The sequence below is a fragment of the Takifugu flavidus genome, chromosome 22 (genome assembly GCF_003711565.1).
Source record: "Takifugu flavidus isolate HTHZ2018 chromosome 22, ASM371156v2, whole genome shotgun sequence".
Taxonomy (NCBI): Eukaryota; Metazoa; Chordata; class Actinopteri; order Tetraodontiformes; family Tetraodontidae; genus Takifugu; species Takifugu flavidus.
Window position 1 is genome coordinate 4396582 of NC_079541.1, and position 22774 is coordinate 4419355.

Genomic DNA, 22774 nt, shown 5'->3' on the forward strand with positions numbered 1-22774 from the left:
TGTGTGTGTCTGTAAAAGGCCAATACTATACATGGTGCAAATTACAAATATTTCTGTTCACCTACAAACACAATGCATTTGCATGAACACCTTACTTTGGGCTACTGATAAGAGTGGAATGAACCCATCCAATTGGTTCATGACAGAGTGCTATAAGAGATCTGACACACTGGTGCAGCTGTGTGTTACAGCTGCTAATGGTTCCATCTGCTGTATGCAAAGACAGCGATTCCTGTTTCAGTCGGTAATAATCACCCTAATTCTGCCCACACTCAGAGCTGGAGTCTGAAATCAAAAGCACATTGATGTTGTTCTAGTCAACATGTCATTACATTTTTCTGTTTTGTTTTCTTTGTGTCTGTCAGCGAACAATAATCGGCAATCTGAGGCATCGCTGCAGTGACTGTGTTAAAAGGGAAGATATCTCCTATTGTGAAGAATGCTCCATTATTTAAGGACAACAAACGGCGTACCAGCACTGTGTCGATATACGTGTGTGTGCGCGCACAAGCATGCACATGCACGTGCGAGACAATAAGTCTACCTGCATGTTTTGCCCTCCGTACTGTGTAGAGGCACATTTGCATTAGATAGATAAAGGGAATGAGTTTGAGATGGATTTAGACTGATAGTGGCGAAAGTGTGTGTGCGCACATCATCAAACTGAGCACACATCCTAGTCGTCACACAGTGGATTTTCCCGCTTCCTGTCACTCTTCAACAGTTCCACTCCTCAGCCCACTGCCGTTTAAATAACCTGTTAGTAGCGGAAAAGAAAGGTCATTTTCTTTGCCTATGAAAGGATTTCTGCAGTCAAAGCCTTATAAGGCACAAGCTGATGCCAATATTGGCCATGCGCACATGAGGGGGTGTATGTGTGTAAGTCATCTCCAGCCATGTCAGTTCAGTGAGAGGATTATCAACTCCTGGTCTGCCTTTAAAGCCAAGCACCTCGACTGAAATATAGCAAACAATGGCACCCTACTCAAACGCTTCATAATTTAACACTTCGTTGGAGGCAGATATGCCTGCACACACTTCCCAGACGTGTACACACACAAAAACAAACACGGATTTGGAGGCTTTACAGAACTGAAGGACCTTCTGATGCCTATCGAAGCTTCAGATGCCTACATCTGGAGCAACTGGGTTTCAGATAAAGCGCACAAGTACACGCGCCATATTCAGAGCTCAGAAGAAGTGATGGGCGCCGATGTGAACGCTCTCTTCCAGGCGACGTGTACTGATATCATTCATTCTGCTTCTCTCTGTCTCTCTGTCACTCAGCTGCCCAGAGGTGTAAAAGATCACACATTCATCATATCGGCAGGGCCTCCGGTGCGCGACACACAAAAACACATGCATACACCCGGGCAACACCTTTGTTCCCTATTTTCTAAAGAAAAAAAAAAGGATTTTGGTGGCTAAACGCCCCAGTGGCCCCCTTGTCTCCCTCATCTTGATATCCCATGTCGTGCTATCTTTTCTATGGGCCGTTTCCAGTGAAGGGACCATTACAATCTTCTCTGTGGCGTTACCATTATATCAGCAGGGATAAATACAAAGGACGAGGTGCATGGCATTTATAATTCGCTCCTGTCTCAGGTGAGCAAATGACAGCCATTACCTCCTGCACTCTCACACCATCCACAAAGGGGACAGACGGAGGCTTGTGAATACAAGGTGGCAGCTCTACTTCACACATTGATGTGTAGGGTGTAGATTTACATATTACTTCATTTACAGTTATGGTAAATGTGCAATTTCTTTCTGGTTCAGTGTAATTACATTATGAGATCTTATGCATAGTGTAAATTGTAAAAGAACCCAAATCATCAGACTAGTTTGTTTGGAAGAAATCATTCAAGGACCATTTCTACTGTAATCATTCTGAAATTAACTTTTTGATCCATATAAGTGACTGATCAATATATCTATATATAACAATGTTTTCCATGGTATAAAAGGAAACAAGGATTAAGAGCCACTGTTGGGAATAGATTTAGAATATCCATTTCAAGAGCTTCATCGCCACTTTGAGGAGATAATGCTCCACTTTGTTTTGCTTTCTCTCTTTTCTCTGCACCCCCTCCTCCATATGCAGCCAGAGGCCTTCAACCTGCAGTGGGAAAATGATCATTTAATAAATCTGCTGAGACTTTTATTACCAACTAATTCCTCTGCCTCATCTCTACACTTCTCTTTATCCTCCTCTTTTCCCAGAACCACCACTTGTAATTAAACAGGGATTTCACCTAAAGCCAAATTCCACCACTCCACATGAAAATAAAAAGATAGCCCAATCCTGCCTTACAGCCTGTAGGACACACACGTTCTCTTATCTTTTTATGTGTTTTGCTTCAGGCTGGCTTAATCTCTCAGTCCAACTCTAATGAGAGTTTGTTCATTAGTTTGGGATAAAACTGGTATTGTGTCATTAATATCAACAGTCTAATAATTTAGTTACATCTATTTAATATCGTGAATCATTTGGCAGAGTTTAGAACCATGCATATCCTCTTCATCTCCTACTGTCCTTACTTCTGCCCTCCTCTCCACTTGAATGGAGGAAAGAGTGACATTACTAACAAATAACACACGGGATACATTGCACCCAGACCCTGGCTGCACATGACAAACTGCTCCATCCATCAAGCGCCAACTGAGGGTGTTATATCACAGACTCTGCTAACAGCGTAATTTTTGTTTTCATTTGACGTTCTCAGAGGTTAAATGCAAAAGTCATCCATCCTGCCGCTGGGACTGTCAGTGCATGACAAATGACTTGGGTACAATCAATCATTTTCACTTATCTCTTCAATCCAAAGAGGCAAAAGGGCCACATAGAAAGCAGTTAAAGCTCAAGGCACAACAGATTCAGTGCCATATGCTGTAGTTTTAGGAAGAGCCAAAGTTTTATATTCTCATAGTGATGTCATAGTAAACGCTGTAAAGGGCATTAAAGTTGCTTGTGGTGATGGGTTTGATGGAAAGGATTGGCATTTATTGGCATTTTCCCCCAGTGGCACACACAGTGCTTGATCCAGCCCCACGGCACAGTCTGGGTAAAAAATAAGGGGACTATTAGACAGACGGGCAAAGTTTGGAGTGTTTCCACGAGGCTTTTTTTTTATTTTTTTTTTATTTTTTAATGCTGCTGATAACGCTTGTCAATGACACAGTTTCAGTCTATAACAATATTTATAGATGAGTTGCTTCACCATTTCTAAAAGACTGAAGCATCTATAATTTGATGTGAGTGCAGGAGAAGAAACAAGGAAGTGATGGAACACAGAGGTACATTGTCAGAAAAAGGACTAAGCCAATAGTTCAATCCATCCTTATCTGCCCCACTTTGACTGTTTTCATAAGTGTGTCAGGCAGAAATTGCTTTAACTCAACAGTTCTCACTTCCCTTGGTAGAACGCGGCAGACTGTAGCAAAACTGGGACACAATGTGCACATTTAAACCGTCATAATGTACAGACACACTAAAGGGTGAGAGACACACAATGTAAGTGATGTGGTGAAGAGTTTCCCCACTGACTAACCCTAACCCTGACATTAATGGGAATCCAGTTTTATCTGTGATGAGATTCACAGATGCGAAGCTTCCACAAACTGTTTTGTTGGCTTTTCCCTCAGGGGGTTAAACAGAATTACCCCTTTGAGTTTCAATAGTTTCACCTCACTATAGGTAAACACTTTCAATAGTTAACGTTCATTTCCCCGTTGCCAAATCATTTAGCACTGCATGTGGGAGTAACAATACTATCAAGCAACAGTTTAAACCTTCTGGAATATATTCTGGAAAACAAATAATATATTCAATAGAATTTTGTGTATTTGGCAGACTGGTGGGAAGTACATTTCCTGTCTGCAGAAATTAATTGGGTTTAATATGGAAAAGAGTTTGATCTCCTCCCAAATGCCCTGGAACCTATGTCAAGTCCTGGCACAGCCATTCATTGAGCAATGTAATCTTCACTTAAAATCAAATTCAGCTTTTTTATTTATTTTTAAATAGTAGCAGATAACAGCAGTCTATGCTCCATTAAGTGACACTGCAGTCAAGCTACAGGTACAGCATAATAATGTACCAATATCTTGCTGATGAATCCCTAATATTCTTCAGAGCATTCGATTTGGCCTCCTATAAGCCGATGTTGACACTTTATGCAGTAGCAAAAGAGCAACTCTTACTTGACCACCACATACTGGAAATGAGTCTGTCTCCAGTCATTCAACATAATTAACTGCTTTGCATGCTTGTAACATTTCCACATTGCGTTATTTTACATCCAGACTTTGATATTCCTCGGACAACTACAGGTGTTTGTGTGATGAAATATAAATTCTCTTCTTTTTTTATTACTGCGCAACCATTCAAAAAGAGTTTTCTTATGTAGATCAGGTGGCAATTAGAGAGAAAAGGTCTTCATGTTTCTTTAAAATTTCTGGCCCTTTTGAATCTAAAAATCAACACTGTATGCCACGATCCTACAGGAGCCATGCGCTGCTCCTCGTGTTTTTCTGCTATGGGGCAAATTAAAAATTTAAATCTGAAAAAATGTGCTGGAATTAAATGATCAGACCAATCTCCAGCAGCACCATCTCATTCAGCCATGAGCTCATGTTAGCAGGTCAGTAAAAGCTCATCACCCATCTATATTACCAGAGGGGTTGGTGCTCTGCCCCTGTCATATAAACACCCCCTTACATCCATATTCGCTGTCCAGACTATAATCTGACAGGTCCCCTTTATGGCAGAAGATCTATTTAACCAACTAGCAACATGACATGTATGTATTAGGCATGTGTGTGAAATGTAGAGAAATCCAATTAGAAGAGCGCCAATTGTCAGGTGAGAAAAAAACGCAGGGACGACAGATCATTCTGTAATAGGGGCTGGTGGAATAGAAGAGAGCAGGAATGGGGACAATAGGATGGCTTGGGCTAAAACGACAAGAGAGGTTTAGGGATAGAAGGAAAAAATAGGGTGACCAAGATGAGAAAAGAAGAACAAAGACAGGCAAAAGGAAGGATCCTGAATTACTTTACAAATATCCTTGAAAATGAACAGGAGCAAAATCCATAAACCTGACAGGACAAACTCAAGTCAGAGAATGGATGACAACATAGAAGACTGCACTGATGGCTGCAGGAATGGCAGGAAAAAAAACACATTATACTTTCATGTAGGTTTTCCTTGCCACCTACAAATGGTCAGGTAAGTGTGTTGGGTTCACTTTCTCCTCCAATGAGTGCAAATTGTCACAAAAAAGCTGTTTTTTTTCTGCCTGAAGCACGGCCCTTCAAAGTCCCATTGTTCGCTCATTTTTACAGAAATTCCACCATCATTTTTCTAAATATGATTACAGTTATCAAATGTTAGCTGGATATATAGTAAAAACAGTACACAAGCGCCCTTTCAAAGACAATAGACTTTTTAAAAAGCAGTATTGACACAGTTCCGTCTCTACAGGTCTGTCAGCCACAACAACTCTGCAAGCGGGGGTTTCTAAGGTGAGAGCAGCAGGAGAAGAGCTATATCGACTAGCTCTGTTCTCAGCCTCCTGTTGCGGCTCCACCTCCCATCATGTTCTTTCTCTTTCCGGATGTCTTGTTCCTCCTGCTGTATCACACCCTCTCTGAATGTTGTCTGCCCTATAAACAATAGTTGGTCTTCTATCAACCGACTCAGGCCATGGTTGCAGCTGATTATGTATCCACCTTCTTCCTCAAAACATTAAAGATGGTGCCGCCTTCAGAATGACGCTGGTTGCGACAGCACTACAATATCCATACCAAAGAGGCAACAACCTTGATGGAATAAGTAATAAAATAAATGTATGAGAGGAAAGACGGCCTGTTATTCGAAGGGGGAGTTATTTCCTCTGTAATCGCTTTCTATGCAAGTCTTGTAATTCCCATATGTTTCTCCCAAACTTTCATTGAAGGCCAGCCCTCTAACTGGGCTAATAGACTAATTACTATTACTAACAAGGTCTAATAAGTACAAACACAACCACCGTGGGGCAACAAAATTCACTTGTTTCACTCACTTTTCCCCCTGTACACATTAATTGCTATGCAAATGAACACAGCTACATTTGCAATATGATGTTGGGCAATAATTGCATGACATAAAGGAAATCAACAAAATGAAAGGAGTGCAAATTAAGTATTCTGTAATCTCCTGAAACTAATTTCTTGCAATGCACTCCAAGAGAAGAAAAACTGAATAAATTCCCCTTGTTGCGTAACTGATTCATACAAATCCTAATTGGATGTAATGGAATATTATTCCAAAAATGATTCCTTATTGTCCTAATTCTGCTCATTTGTTTCCTCATGTGTCTCATTACCGTAAAAATCTACATTTGGAAATCAATATTCTTGTCAAAACCAAAGTTTTAATACAATCATTGAGCCAATTTGGGCATATATGTATGATAACTACTAATTATACATAAACAGATATGTAACAGTGATATTTCTACCATCTAAACATCACAGAAACTTGCAGTGCAATAACATTCTTTTTAAACATGACTGAGGCCTCACTGAATTAAGTGGAGCTCAATTATGGGTTCTGTTACAGAAGAACCCGTTCATTCAAGTGTGATGGAAAGAGGCTTAAACTAAAGAGGAAGAGATGCCTGCGTCTCAACGATGCTTTTGTGACATGTGCACACTTGTGGCTGCATAAGGCGATGGAAGTACATGCTCATGCCTGTGTGTATTTGTGCTTTTTGTCCTGTGTTAGGTGTGAAGAGGCTCTTCTGCTTTATCTGTTTGCCTCAAATGGATGAGTTTCTCTGTGTGCCCATTACATAGATTACTGCTATTTCACCCTATGTTCCAAGTGATCAAGGATACAAAAGATAGTGTGTGTGGGTGTTCGCGTGTGTTTCTCTGACCTGGGTCTCCGACATGACATAGAGGTAGTGAAAATCAGAGGAGAAAGCCATGTCTCTGAGGATGGGCCCATTGTCCACCGCCTGCACCGTCTCATACTGCAGCGCCAGAGAGGATCCATCCACCCGGATCTGGAGGAGAGAAACACACAAAACCCCATCATATATTATATGCTTCTGTTACTGGTGGAGCACCCATGTTGTCTCTCTGATATTAGAGCAAATACCAAGAGGGAAATATAAACCAGCAGAAAGAGCGTAAAATGAGAGCGTATAATGTTGCTTGAAGAGACGGCATGTAGCGCAGCAACTTGTGCAAACAGGATTACAGGTATTATTAAAACATGACAAAATAAAGCCAAATTCTAAAACAACATTACATTTTTCCCATGCATCATGTATTTTGTACTTAAGACCATCTTTTTCTATCAAGATTAGAGCCAAAAGCAATTAAGGTAATTAAACATCTGGGACAGAGGTGTGGTCTGTGGACGTGTCAGTGTGTTTACTCAGCACAAAGTGCAAAGAACTGGCTCTGCAGTGCGAAGCCGAGCCCCGAGCATCTGCTCGTACATCAAACACATAGGAAGAGTGCCAAGTGATTCCTGAACGATCAGGTGGCTGACGTTTCCCCAGCATGGCTGTTCTGACGCAGCCTGTGAGGGCTTGCAGACAGGTGTGAAGCACGTCAAGTCGAAGTTGTGATGACTGCGGATAGTGGTTTGCACAATTAGCAATTGAGAGTTCAAAAGGTTACAAGAACAAAACTTGAGATAATTGGACAGAAAGCAGATGGTCCAGCAGGAAAATGACTTCATGATTAATCATTATACACTCGCACTGTCAGCATATCATTAAAATGGCCTCAATGACAGCTCTCCCAAGGCTAAAGTCTCTTGAGTTTGACGGGCTTCGACTCTAAATTTAAATTGTAAAAAACTGGGCTGAAGTGCTAAATGAAAGAAAGATAAAAAGTTATGGCTGTGCCTCCGAGTTCCCTTTATGAGGAACAGCTTTTGTGTTCAGCGAGGATGAAAACATGCAGGGGACTAGAAACTGTATTATATTAGTGCTCACGGCTCCTCTATTGCCATCTCACTAACTGTAAAGAGAAGCACAGAGAAGTGAACGTGGTGCCGTACTCCTGCCACCTGTTTTACAATCTTCAGGTTTTTTATACAGGCGCCGTCTTTCACCCCAGATTCACCCTACACTCCCCATTTCCCTTTGTTTCCTAGCCATTCTTCCCATCTAACCGTGCCTGCTGCTTGGCTTGCGCGGTGATCGAGATCTCAAAGGACTTTGAGTTCTGTGTATCAAAGCTGTACACACTTTCACTGGAAACCATTATGCACTGTGGGGTCAGGTGCAAAGAAAAGAGCAGACGGGGAACAGAAGATGGGGAAACAAGAGAAGGAGGCGAGGAGAAAGGAGCATCCATGTGAGACGCGGCCAGATTCAGCAGGTGAGGTTATCTAATCTGCCCAGTTAATTTGAGGTGCACCGTGGCTGTGCTTTGTACACAGCATGCGTGTGTATGCAATGATGAGTGCCCCTCAGCTTCCCTGGCCACAGATGTGAAACCTGCGTGTAAGGGTCAGTAGTTTGGAAGATTTAAATCCATGGCAGTGGCTGAATTATTGCATTAGGAAATTATCGTTACTCAGCAGGGAGCAAGGTGAATGAATGGACCACTGAGACGGGCAAATTAAATACTTTAATTTCCTTGATTAAAGGTTGCTTTGTGGAGAAACAACCAATCTTCACTTTATTGTCAGAAAAGTATAATAATAATGTCTTGAAGTATTTTTACCCGTCCTAAAATTATTAAGGCAGCTGCAGTGGTGCTCAGCAACATTATCTGATTCCTTTTCAACAGTAATAAAGTGGATTAGCTGTTCTTTGCTAAATGGATTACAATGCTAATCTCTGCTATCACATTAGCCCTAGACAATAGACACGGCTCGACACTCTACTCTTCATTCTGTTTCAGCGTGGTGGGAAGGTGAGAGCTACCTCGGGGTCACACATACATGCACAGATGCAAAGAACTGTTCACATATGCACTTGCATGTATGGAAACATTGGAATGCCAGATTTCACTCCTTCACACACATCTAATACGCACCGGGCTGTTCACTAGTCACTTTGAAGAATTGTTATTGGCACTTTTCACTCTGACAAACCCTGGAAGAGTGTTATAAATTTCTGTTTGCATGCACAGTAGTAAACAATGCGCCATAAACTAAAAAAATAATTCATATACCCTAAAGTAACCTTGCATGGCATGTATCCCCCTAGTGGATGTATGGAAGAACTACACCAACAATGAAAACGTGAATAAACTCAAACACCTTGCCTCTTTTTACAGTCAGAAAAACAGTTTTCCAGCACAGAGCAGAACACAGAGACTGACAGCCTTTCTTATTTAAAACTGTCAATGAAAAATACTGCCATCAAAGTGTCTCCCTGACTTGGGGCAAGGCGATTAATTGAAATTCCATTTGGACTTCCGGAGATTATGAAAACAAGGTAATCGATTAAGAATAAATAAATAAATGATTGTGCCATTGCTTGCTTGTGTTGCTCCCATTCTGTCCTGTGATGTAAAAATGACGAGGACTTGTTGCACCATCACGGCAACACAATCAATTTTAGTCATTTAAAGGAGGCAAATCACAAAGATGTTTAAGACCAAGTGATAAAGAAGCAGAAAAAGGCAGAGAAATCAAGTAGGTTTCTCATCTCCTGCCAGAATGAGTACACTACCAGTTTATTTGCTTTAATCTATTATTTGCTAATACATTATTTCTATCCGTAGATTTTTTTTTTTACTGTAATTAAACATTAATCATTGTGAAAAACCTGTTTAAAGATCAACAAAACCAAAATCTCAAATCAATGAATAATCGTTTTGAACATTTGGGATTTTTAATATGATTTAAAATAATCGGGACAATGATTTTGACTGTAATCGGGCAATCCTATCCTCACTCCACAAAGCCACTCGAAGCAGAAGGTGTGATGGAGATAGGGAAGCCATTCCGGTGTGAAAACCATGGGAAACCCATTCCCAGTTCCCTCACGCTGGCAACGTGTGCGGCAACAGCACGTGGAATTTGCTGCCCTTCCTCTGACTGTGCATGAAATTTATTTTGACACAGGTCTCATTTCATACTGTTGTTTCCTACCCCTGTTTAAAACAGATAACTTGTTTTTATCTGTGCCAATGTGTTAAAGGCTTGTGGAAAAAACATCACAATAAAACTCACAAAACATCATTTTTTTATTTAATGTTCCTGCTCAATAATGCTGCCCTTTAGACAACCCCTTGCACTGAAAATGCCAGTGTTGAGGTCTGGAACGGCTTACACGGTGAGAGGAAGGCGGCCCGTCACACAGAGTTGCAGTCTGTTAAGCGTGGCACACACTTTAACACACCAAGGCTGGAACACATGCCATGACCAACATGCTGCCAGTGGAAGCCAAAATAAGCTGCTGACTTGCGGTATCACCGCGCTGACTCAGGTCATACTGCCACAGTGAGCCTGAGTGGGCCGAGGCACAATGTCATCCAAAGTCACGCAGCATGCTGGGAAACCTAAATCGCCGTGATGCTCATGTGAAGAATTCCACCGGATCCCCGAGACGCTCATGAGGAAAAACCCAATGTCGTGCCAATATTTGTGGAACCAAACTGGGGTGATGGTCCGTCTTTAGCTGGATGTGGCCGGGACGAGCGGGGCTCTCTCTTTAGTTCTAATTTTAGCGCAGCTTTTTCAGGACATTCAAAAACTTGCAAATCAATATTTTCACAACGTTGTCATGACATCCGAGACACGATGCAGGATTTTTGTAGTAGCCGCATGAAAAAAAAGTCAAACAGCAGCCAAACCTGCTACTCAGCTCTCAGGTTTCATCCCTCACTGTCAAACTGCAGCAGTGTAAAGCATTAAACCAGGACTGGCAGGACCTGCAATAAGATCCTGGAAATGGAGACAGCGGGAGTGACAGAAACAACGAACAGGGACATCCACTCTGAGAGCAACAAGAAGAAAGGAAGCTATGTATCGTTACTGTAATGGCACTGGCAGTGTGCCTCTCAACACGTCCTGTTCATACCGACAGCTGTACAATGGCGGCTGGCCGATTGCCCAAATCTGCCCAGCTCTTTAAACGAGTATGGGGGGGAATCAGACAGAAAAATGGGGCTAGGTAGACTGTATGCATTCTCAATATCAATCAGTTTAATGCCTCTATATATAGCAATAGGCAAAAGATCAGTCACAGATTGGTGAGTGTGGATAATTTGACATCAATCCTAGGTTATTATTAATGATGGAACTCAATAATGTAGGCATAATCCTGCTCGCGGGCTGCTGGAGCAGAGGATCACCTTGTTTAATGTTTACCAGGTGTTGCCAGGGACAACCAGAGAGTTTTTCTTGTTCTAACCAGTGCTGGTCACAGCAGAAGATATGAAACATATGCAGACATTGTGTTCATTAAGTGTACTTTTAAATCCCCCCCATCTCTTCTTCCATCTCTCCTTCCAGCTCTACTCATCTTGATGACGAGGCAAAAAGACCTGCTGAGTGGAACTAAACTCATTCTGTGCTTTAATTCACTGTTCTCCTTTTAATGTTTGTGATTAGGCCTATCTGCTGCACAGCGGGTTTTTAATTAATGCATTTCCTCGGATGCCTTCACGGTGAGGGAAGGTTCTGTGCGAGTTCAGATCGTGGGAACTGTCACTGTTAGCGCAGAGGTAGCTGCAAAAACATTTTACTGCTCAATCTGCTCCAACAAAGTTGAGCATGTTGAGATGTTTCATTTTGACTTGGTTGTTTTGGAAAAGCAGATTAAAATAAGAGTCTGAAAATGGTGGATGTAATCCAAGTAGTCTGGAGTTATGAGACATATGTGAAAGTTTGTCTCTGGCACCTCTGGGATCTGACACCATCACAGGCAGCGCCAAGGGGGGACCCCCAGCTCAGTGACTGACCGCTGTTGCATTAAAGGTGTGGTACATGTTCGCCTACAGGTCCACGTGGCCTTAATCTAACCTTTTCCTCCAACTGAGAGATAGACAGGAAAAGCAAGTCAAGTGGCAAAAAGGACAACAATGCTATTGTAAGGGATGGTGGTTTTGGATATGAAAGGGGACCTGTGTCTGGAGGCTTCCTAAATCAATTCTCTCCCCTACTCCTCCTTCACTGTCCCCCCATGGCTTTCAAGGGTGAGTGACAGGTCTCCCTGCCATCATTCCCTCCACTACCGAGCTGCCTTACAGCACTGTGACAAGGCAGGGGGCTCACAGCTCGGTTATTCTTACTCAATTCCCTCCTCTGATAATGCTTTTGTTCTTTCTTCCACCACTATCCCCCCAGCTCCCATCATTCTGTCTCAATGTGAGAGTCGTGACGTTGGAGAAAAATATCTCCAGGCAAGTGGCCAGTTTGGTCTCGAGAATATTTACAGGAGAAGACTTTATACAATCTTCTTTACCATGCTTTCCACCAAGATACAAAAGCAGTTTAGCAGCTGCTTTACACTCAAATATCAGAATGCAAAATTACAGCAACACCGACAGACAATATTTTCTGATCCAGTTTGTCTTTCAGTGTCTCAATGGTAGTTCTTAAGGGGTGGCAGCTAGAGATCTTAGGCTGTTTCCTTGTGTTGCAGTACTAAAAGTTGCTCTTCTCACTAATTCTAACATGGCCCGGAGGAGCCCACCGTGTCAATGGTGTCATTTGAACCCACATTACCACCCGTGGTCTGTGGTAGCAGTGAAACCCACTGGTGGTGCCCCTAACTGCTGTGCAGGCCATTATTTCTGTGACCAGAGGCCAGCTGAAAAGGCTTTGGGAGCCGTTAACGGAGTCAACACCAGCATAGTGAGGGCACGGCATCAACATATTATATTGCATCTGGCACCGCAGCAGCATAAGTGAATATTTTTTTAAAGTTTTGCACACAAGTGGAAAAAGAAAGATGAACATAATTCCTAAGTGCAGAGAACATGAATGCATTATCTAATTAAAAGACCAAAGTTCCATATCTCTAATGAAACAATATGCATCTTTCGAGACCTATTTCGAGATCCAGATCAGGATTTCTAAACTGTCAACCAGTTTATTCAGAGTTTGTAGACAGGACAGAGAACTTGTTCATTTGTTGAGGAAATGAGATAGAGAATTAAAGATCTGAGATAACCTTGGGCCGTGATTGATTGTTCAATAATAATGATCAAAAATAGATCCGCCCTACAGAGAGCAGGGAACCTCTCTGTAACATCCTGAAGGCCTTGACCTCATGGTCTGGTGACAGACTTTGATCAACAGTCACAGTACCGTCTCAAGCTCCCACACCACCAGAATCCCTTTGTTGGATTGTCTTTCATACATTCTTTCATCTTAAAAAGGGCCAAACTCAATAGCCCCTTTTTAGATCGGACCACATCTGCTTCTATATGTGTCAATCACCAACCTATCCCAAAAAAAAAAAAAAAATAGGTGTAGGACCAGGTCCCCAAAGAGATGTCTCCCTCTGATAAAGACCTTCTGACAGGCTCAGATCAATGTGAGCCAAGGTGAAAAGATGACTTTGAAAAGTCTGTTGGCCTATTTTTCTTTCCCATGCTGTGTTTTAGTGGTTATCTATCCATTCCTTCTTGTCCTTATCAGTCACTCTTCTCTCTGGTCAATACTAATTTTCTGCTTGTTTACCAAGGCAAACAAAGCAGTTTATTCACCTCAAGGCTGAGACAGGTTTATTCAGAAATGACCACATCATACGATTCATGCCTACATATCCATTTATATGGACACAGCACACCTCGACCTTATGTGTGTCTGTGTCTTCAGGTGTGTTAATAATGGATGGGGGAGCCAGACGCTGTCTGAGAGCAGACCTCACTCTGGATCCTGTTACCGCAGACGGCCATCGGAATAACTTTGGAGACAGTCACACAAGCACACTCGTGCACTGCCTTGTGCACACACCGTCACAAACACAAACAGTGTGACCTTTCTTCACCCCTTCAACACAAACCCTCCTTTGTCCCGAGTCCAAGTCACGGTCTATGACTAATTTATGCATTTATTTTATTTTTGAGCAGCTTATGAGGCAGATTTGCAAAAATGATTATAGCACTAGATTATGGTATTGAAAAAATGCAGTGCACAAGACGACCCACATTGAATAAACACACAGACACACTATATGGATCACTGACTGTAGCTCCAGATCACACATTCTCATGAATTCATGAATTACCAATGGATTCGCCTTTCCTTGAATGATTTGTGTGTGTGTGTGTGTGTGGTGTGTGTGTGTGTGTGTGTGTGTGTGTGTGTGTGTGTGTGTGTGTGTGTGTGTGTGTGTGTGTGTGTCCACCAGTATGGTACACACAGAGGAGTATTCATTCCCTACCTTTCAGTTTCATGCTGCCCTGATTTATGAGGCACCTCCCAAAGTTTCCAATTAAAAAGGGAAGCCCTCCATGAGCAATTCTTCTAAGATAAGCACATACAAATGTGCTCGCTCCTTAATGTCAGTTTATGTGTGTAGACAACAGCCTGCAATGCATGTGCATGTGTGTATATTGACTGTTTTCATCCCCAAGGGTGCTTTTTTTATTGTCATCTTTCCTCTTTGCCTTTATCCCTTTATTAAACAGACTGGCGCGCTGGCTCCATTATACCTGTTTTCCCAGTGAAGTGAAAAATTGCAATGCTTGCATAGCAGAGGACAGAAAGACGCAGACAAAGGGATGGGCAGAGAGCGAGGAAATGAAAAACAAGAAGAGCAATGAGGAGGATGGTGAAAGCAAGGAATAACGCACCAGTAAACTCTGGAGGTTTGAGAGGAGGTAATGGAAGGAAGATGGGGCAACTGGGAAGGAGCAACAACGACGTTGGATGCATGCCATTAAGCTTTGTTTGTTAGAAGTGTGCATCTGAAGCCCTGTGTGCGCTGACACCGTTTTATGCTCATTAAGATGATGGTATTCATGATATCAGTTTATAAATCATTGGTTTCCAATTGAAACCGTCATGTATTTACCTACCAAAAGCATCTTAAACCTACCAGAAGCTTTGCCCATTTGTGTGACAAGTCACATAATAAATCTCTGCATTTCAAAACATCAAGAAAAAACAGGAACTAACATCATTTAAAAGCTATTATGTGGTTTTGTGATACAACCCAAACTAAATTACACCTCAGCAATAAACTACCAACTCATTTTAAGGCTCAGACGTCCCTCATACATCAAGAGTTCTTTGGCAACATCAGTGCTTCTTTATCATTGCAGCACATTAGAGATTCACCAGCACACCTGACAATGAGGCACATATAAAAAGTATATTAACAGATAACAAAGGCTTGATGGGAGTCGAATAACATTACCCCAGAAATAAATGTGTCTTTTCAAGATGGGTGGTTACCTTATCAGATAGATGCAAATAGAAGTAAAATGTTTAAAGGCAACACCTTTAGTATTTTAGGCACGCAGATAATCGAGTCTTTGGAAGCTGACAAGGTAAGAAATCAAGAAATCGCAGCTGACACAATGAGATACTGTTGGAAAATCATTTCTTGGTTGCCATTGAGCATTTTTTTATGACTCAAAACAGACAGTTCAGCTTTGCTGATGAGACAGTCTGTCTAATAACTACCATCATTCCCCATCAAATTTCAAAAGCCTACTGGTATTTACTGCTTCCCTGCTTATTTTACCCTTTAAAATGAGACATATCAAAAGTGAAACAACAGGGATAAAAACAGGTGACCCTGACAATACAGAGAGAACACATTTACAGCAGGAGGGGGAGAGAGGGGGAGATGGAGAGAGGGAGAGAGATCTCCTGCTGCTGTTCAGAGATGGGTGTAAGCTGCGCTAAAACTTAACAGATAAAACTTAATTCTTTCTCAGGGAGGCACAGAAAGAGAGAGGAGTTTAAGAGGATATATGGTGAATGGAGCCTGACAGCTCACGTTGTGCAAAAATCCTCTTATACCTCAAAATTTCAATTAAGTGGGGAAGCATTTTGCTGCAGCGCGCTTCTATCATTCTGCACAGGAAGTGCACGGTGCACGAGCTGGGATTTGTCATAATAGCGACAAGCTTGCTCCACCTATGTTCTAATTCCCAGCGCATGCACACACACACGCACACACACAGGAAGCCCCCGTCACCCCACCCCACCTCCAGCTGCCGGAGCCGTTTCGAGCTTGATGCTACTTCAGTGTTCAGTGAGAAGTGTTGCAATTGAGTTTGTTCCACTGAAGAGGATCTGAAATTTAAAGTCGGCAGGTTTGTGTTAGTCGGCTGTCACCTGTATGACAGCTACAATTACACCATGTGTCAACCTCTCCGATACTCGCCGACTTACCGTAATTACAACGGCAACGTAGCAGCCCATTTTCATGGTTTGTTTAGATTTAATCCCTACCTTAGTGTTTAACATTCATCCCCCCCTTTACCTGTCAAATTACAAAACAATTACAGAGACAAAGTGGACTTTTTTGTATTTACTGCATCTTGTCCAGTCAGATGGAAGAAACTACTCGTGCATTTCCCGATGCCCCATTGTGGTCCTGTAATAAAGGCCAATATACAGGCAGGGAAACATCCTGGGGTGAAGTGCGCAAGAAAACTGTTATTGTTAGTTGCAGAAGTACACAATAATTACTTTTGTGTGTACTTTAAATTTGTTAAAGCGTTCCACTTTGTTCCTATTCTTCACAAACTACGGGTACCGTTATCTTGTTCTCTCTCCAGCAACTTCCTCTCAGTCACTCTTTCATTAATCTTCTCCTTATTTAGCCCTTTTGCTCCCTCTCTCCAAAAACTCTATTCCGTCATTCTCTCCCTCTCACCTTCCGCCCCTCTCACTCTATTCCCAGCTTCCCCGCTGGCTTTCATCCTCCCCAGGTTAGATTACTGTAAAGCACTGCCTGTCTGCCAGAATTCCTGAAAGCTTTTCATCTCTGCTTCGATTCATCCGGGGAGACAGAGACACGGAGGGAGAGAGGGAAGGAGTGAGAGAGAATGGTAGAGGAGAGGGAAAACTGTTGCTGTGGAACTATGGATTTCAGAGCCTTCAGTAGTTAACCTGCATCGCACATTGCGCTGGCTGTTGGGAAATTTCCTGCTGGTCTCTTGGCTGTGTACAAATCGCCCACTTGAAGCTGAGATCTGACCCAAACAATTGTTATCCCAAAACATTAAATGCGTAGACAATCTATATCATCGATTGAAAAGGAAACCCAGCAACACTTGACTGAAAGACCTACAAATTTAAACAATGTTGTTAGTAAGCATCTCTGCTTCCCGTTCTTGTATTTCCTGCATTTGATTTTGAATACTCAAACACTGTAAAGCTGCTTTTGGCAACGCTGAAGTTGTGTTTGATGTAATTGTGTCAGATAGGCAGCAGGCATCGCCACACAGAATTATCAATCTCACTTAGCCTTGAGCCAAAACCTTTGAGATGTAAATGCAACCAAAAATGGGCCTTAAATGTCTGCCTGGTTACAAAACAGCAACATAGATTAGAAATAGAAAAAAAGAAAAGCACTGGAAGAGCACAGGCCTCTCCCAAGCAGGTTACAGGTATTTCCCCACATTGTGTGACTTACACTTGTAGTATAGCACCTATCTATATATGGGCAGTCGTAATACAAGGTTACATAACATAGAAGGTTTCTTTAGTTTAGGATCAAAGTCTCTTAGGTTTGATCAAAGGTTGAAGTCCCTCCAGAGTCCAGAACATTGCCCAGATTTAATCAGCTCCATCTTGGCCCATTATCAACATTTCCTGAAATTGTCATTAAAATTACATTTTTGAGTTATGTTGCTAACAAGCCAACAAACACCAGCAGTCACATCATGTCCTTGGCATAACAGCAATCCTTTCCTGCTATTTCCTCGCTGCTACTGTGTGTGTTTGCATTAATGTTATGATAAGCATAGGTAGTTTTAAGCCCCTGAAACGTACGTGCATTTGTATTTGCGTGTACCACTATTTGAACAAACACCAGTCTATATACATGTCTGCCGAGGCATTGATCTAAAAGCAGACCATTTCAAATGTCTATCCATCCTGCTTTCTTTGATTCTTACATTTGTAATTTTCTGCAAATAAGTGCAGAAAATTGGCCCCATTTTTGCACCGTCAATGGGTAAAATACCGTTAAACAAGCTATGTTAATGTCAGTCTCGAATGGCTAATAATTATGCATTGCTTTAATAAGTGGTTTATTTGGAAATGGCAGCAAATGACACACCCAGGCAGTTTGTCACACAGATCTCACTCAGTTCTTTATGACGCTGTTAGGTGATGATGTGGTAATATGAAGCTTTAGGGGCATCCCAGCATCAGATATTTATGGACCTGCCACTCTTCAAGCCCTACTCATAACCTGCACGCTCGTAAATCTGCCCGCCATCTTCTGCTGTCACTACCTTATGACTATGGCCTTGGCGCACTTCCAGGCTACACAAAGACACCAGGCGATTGTGTGGCTGAACGTGAGGTGAGTTACAGTATAGGACAGTAGAGTAAAGTATGGCAGTCCAAGATGGAGCACAAAAGAAAGGCAAGACGTCCAACGCTCCAATTGTATCCAGACAACAAAGGGGGGGAAGGTGGCAAATGCAAGCTTTTGCTTCCAGGCCAACACTGCATGTTAGGCACAACACACTAAATTTGGCGAGAAAACGGAGAGATAAGAAAAACAAGGCAGCAATGGAAAACAAAACAATTTTCAAAGCAGTGATTTAAAACTCAAACGGCACTGAATAAGCAATTATTTCAAAAGTGGAAATAAGCCTAAATGAATACATTAGCATGCTGTGTGCAGTGCAGTTATAATCATCAGCTAACAAGATGGTGTACTTATGGTCCTAAATCATCTGGAGATTCCTCAAAAGGCCCTCGGAGGAGGTCTGATTACTGGCCCCATCCTCCTTATGCAAATGCAGAAGTTATATAAGCAAGATGTGCTTTGTGAATGGGTGAGTGGAAAGAGTGATCAAGAGTCCACGTTTTGTTGGCCAAATGCCACACACAGACGACGTGAACTGAGCCTACTTTCCCATGATAAGCATTTCTGTCACTCTTCCTCTGAAAGAACTGCTAATTCATCAGAGTCTGTGAAGCTAATTGATAATGAGGAGACGGTGTGAGACTTCGTAATCTGCCAAGAAAGTCATGAGCAAATGCAAACAAGAATGTGCAAAAGCAGCACTTAATTTGTCATAATAAAGAGTAAAATTTACTACGGTTTGAGATTGGAGCCACAATGTCGGAGACATTCATTTGTGATTTTGCAGATGGAAAGCATTGGCTTTTCTGTACACGAGAACTCCGTAGCCTGAAGGAGTGTTGCCTAAGAACAGAGCTTTAACTTTGGACACAGATTACTTTTTATGTCATCAACTTGGGGAAACGCTGCATAAGCATGGCTGAATGACCTCATCCATTATTCTGCTGGAGTAGGGCCATCAGAACTTCCATCAAAAAGGTCAACTCTGTACATCCAATACTAACACAAATACAGTAAATTGCTGCTTTGTTAAGTTGCTGCGACTATAATGCCTAAAAAGCGGTCAATAAAAGCAATTAATACCAGTAAACACACAACAGCACATTGGCCAGCTAACACCGAGTAGTTAGAGTGATTATTGTTGTCATCAATCAGCTGCCGTGTGTAATGTCAGTCTTTGAGGGAATGTGCTTCTTGCAAGCGCTGCACGTCTGAATGAGTAACAGTGTGGACTCTGCTGTGCTGGTCTCAGAGCCAGCTTCTACTTCAGTCAAATGTTCTCAATTATTTGCCGGTGTAATAGAAAGGTCTCTGGCTATTGGTTTTGCAATAATCATTATTGTCTCATACTCTTTTGAGAATGAAAGATTAATTAACTGTTTGGCAGTAGCTCCTCTGAAATTACTTTTCTTCTACTAAAATCGGCATCGACTACATCCGGTATTGATGTCTTTATAATCCAAAATGTTTAACCTCAAACTGCCAAGTCTGGAGCTATTATGAGGAAAATCACCTCTCGGCATTTTTCTGCTAAGCTACGGAAACGTCTCCATGGATGACAAATAGACGTGACTGTCCACAAGTCCAGGGTCACATTCACCAACCTGCTGGAGAGCTTTGTATCACAGAAGCACAGATAAACTCAAAATCCCCCTGAACCCATTTCTGTTATTCCTACCCCCTAAACTGTCCCAACTGAGCCCTATCATTTCCATCTCCCAGGGGCTCTATATTTGAGCAAGGCAGTCTTAAGCTAGGCGATGAGGACTCTGGGATGGTACTTGTGGAAGGATTAGCCATCCTATCCACCTCCAGCTCTTTACCATTTTAATGAGGCAGGGCCAGAGGGCCTTTCTTCTGTCCCAGCCAACTGTGTCATAGTCTGGGCCTGGGGACAGACGATGGCTGTGGCGGTTCAAGGAAGACACTAATACAGCGTACCATTGTAGACCGGAATGAAGTGAGATATGGTGCTGATGAGAAAGGAATGAGGGGAGACACGTGTGTGTGTGCGCGAACAAATCGCCGAAACAGAAGTATGTGGGTGCCATATGACTGTGGGAGTGCACGCGGTGCAGAATAAAGGAGTAATTTAGGTCTTTCTATGGGCCTACCTCCAAAGCTCCCCTGGTATGCACCCTGATAACACAGAGGGCACATGTGGATTAACTCTCCATTGAAGGACCCATAATTACCTGCTGATATGAAAATTATTAATACCAGGTTTAAGAAAATGACAATTTTCCTTTCAGAAATGTACAAAACAAGCCAAGAGAGTAGTGAGGGTTAACTGAATGTGGGGAAGAAAAAAAAAAGAGCAGGACAAATCTTTATTTGCAGCAACTTTGACAAAGATGGTAACACGAGGCCGAATAAGTGAGGGCCGTATGTCTCGGCTTGCATTGTCTGATGATTTTTGAAACACTCCTCTTTAAATTACTTTCTGTGCATTGTGCAGTGACTGCATGGAACCTACTTTTAACCAAAAAATGTTGCTCATTGCTGATTAATTGGCTCTGACGTATGCTTCCAAAACCACCTGGGGTATGAAAGGCAGATGCCGTCTCAGTGCTTAAAAGAGGACAAAGCTGCTGCCACTGAGTTGAGGAACTGGAAAAAACACTATTTGGCAGTCAAAGGACCTGACAGGGATGGACAGAAGGACAAGTTCAAAGCCGTGCCTCGTGACTATACAGTGCATGCCGGGATGGGAGCAACTTCATGTGGCGTGTGGAAAGACATACATTAAAGCATTTCCCCCCCGAATTCCACAGCCAAACAAATTGCAGCCACAGCAGGGGGTCTGACTGACTCCCCTCTATTGGACAAAAGAGCTGTCAATCATCACAGGGGGTCAGGAGGGTGGTCAAAACTCAAACCAGGACACAATGAGATTTCTCTGTCTTCTACACACAGACACACATACACACGCACATAAACACAGAAAGAATGCATGGCTAATCAATGCAAAAAAACATGTGACATTAAACTGATGATGTGAAATAAAGTGAAATAAAGAAAAAAGAGAGAAGAAGAAACCACAGCGGACAAAGAACGCTACTAATGTGAATGTGTGCAGCCACGGCTATTGAGCTGGTCAGAGTGGAGCGCAGCATGAAGAGGAGTCATTGATACAGACTGAAGTCCACTTCACGGTGGTTTTGGCATTAAGAGGAAGAAACTGAGAACCATTTCACGACCAAAGACACTTGGCCTTGGGGCACAAATGCCTATGGAGTAATGCTAGGCTCAAAGCAATGACCTAAGGGCTTCACGGGGCAGAGAACACAATCATGACTGTCACTGAAGCTCGATACTGACTTCAGCTTTGTGCGACTGTGATGGGCTTTCTCACGAATGTGTTGAACGTTCTCTAACATAAGCAACAATGCAAATTAGTCAAGGATTGCAGTGCTCATCTCTTGGAGTCCCAGAATTATTATTACTCATCACCATGTTTTACTGCTTCCTGCAGCAACGACTGCCGTCTGAACTCATCTACTTTAGTTTGTCCTTTGTCAGAGCTTCACCGCCATCATGCTCACCTTTATTCCCTCGTCTTTGCTGCACCACACTACAGCTTCCTCAATGCGCAGACCCTATTTTCCCAGGGCAGGCCAAATAATAGCTAGCCACAGGGCTAAATATGCACAAACGCTGCAGCTTTTACCTGCGCCCCTTCCCTTAGGGGACAGAGGAAGGCAGCTAGCATTCTCTCACTTCCCCTTTGTGTACCTTTTCCCTAGGTCATCTTAATCTCTGCACCGTGTAAGTGAGAAACATAAAGCCCAAAGGCTTTTACTTTCTTAGCTAAAGAAATAAGGTGAGAGGGAGGAAGAGACAGGGGGTGTGAGAAGGAAATGGAGCAGTAAAGCTGCTACCTGTTTACCAGGTACAGAGTGGGGGGAAAAAAGGTTTCAGAAAAGATCCTGAATTTATGTTTACTCTTGATAATAGAGAGAGTCAATTATAAAACAGAACAGAAGAATGAAGTGTGACAGTAATAATATATAGAGAATAACTGGAGGGGTTTGTGGTAGGTGTTGAGGGAACCCGAGCCTGTATAATTCAGCAAACTTCAATAATCTTGCTAGTTTTCCAACTCATAAAAGTGTCCTATAATAATATGATTCAGGGTTTAATCAAGAATGAAATACATTTTCTCATCAGCATAAAGTAAAATAGGGCTTGTTTAACACGTGCTGTTTGTGTTAATTAAATTTCTTTATTATTTATTATTCTATCAATTAAATATCAGCTCTTCATAACCAGTATTTTATCAAGCCAAAGGCTGT

General features: G+C 42.2%; 1 protein-coding gene across 1 annotated transcript in view; it reads right to left on the reverse strand.

Moving 5' to 3' along the window:
- The window catches only part of plxna4 (plexin A4), a 146477-nt gene that overhangs the window by 52026 nt on the left and 71677 nt on the right, over positions 1 to 22774 (reverse strand). The window contains exon 4 of the mRNA XM_057022015.1: positions 6924 to 7052. Within this exon, the coding sequence (XP_056877995.1) occupies positions 6924 to 7052 (129 nt within the window). The remainder of the gene's footprint in view (positions 1 to 6923; positions 7053 to 22774) is intronic.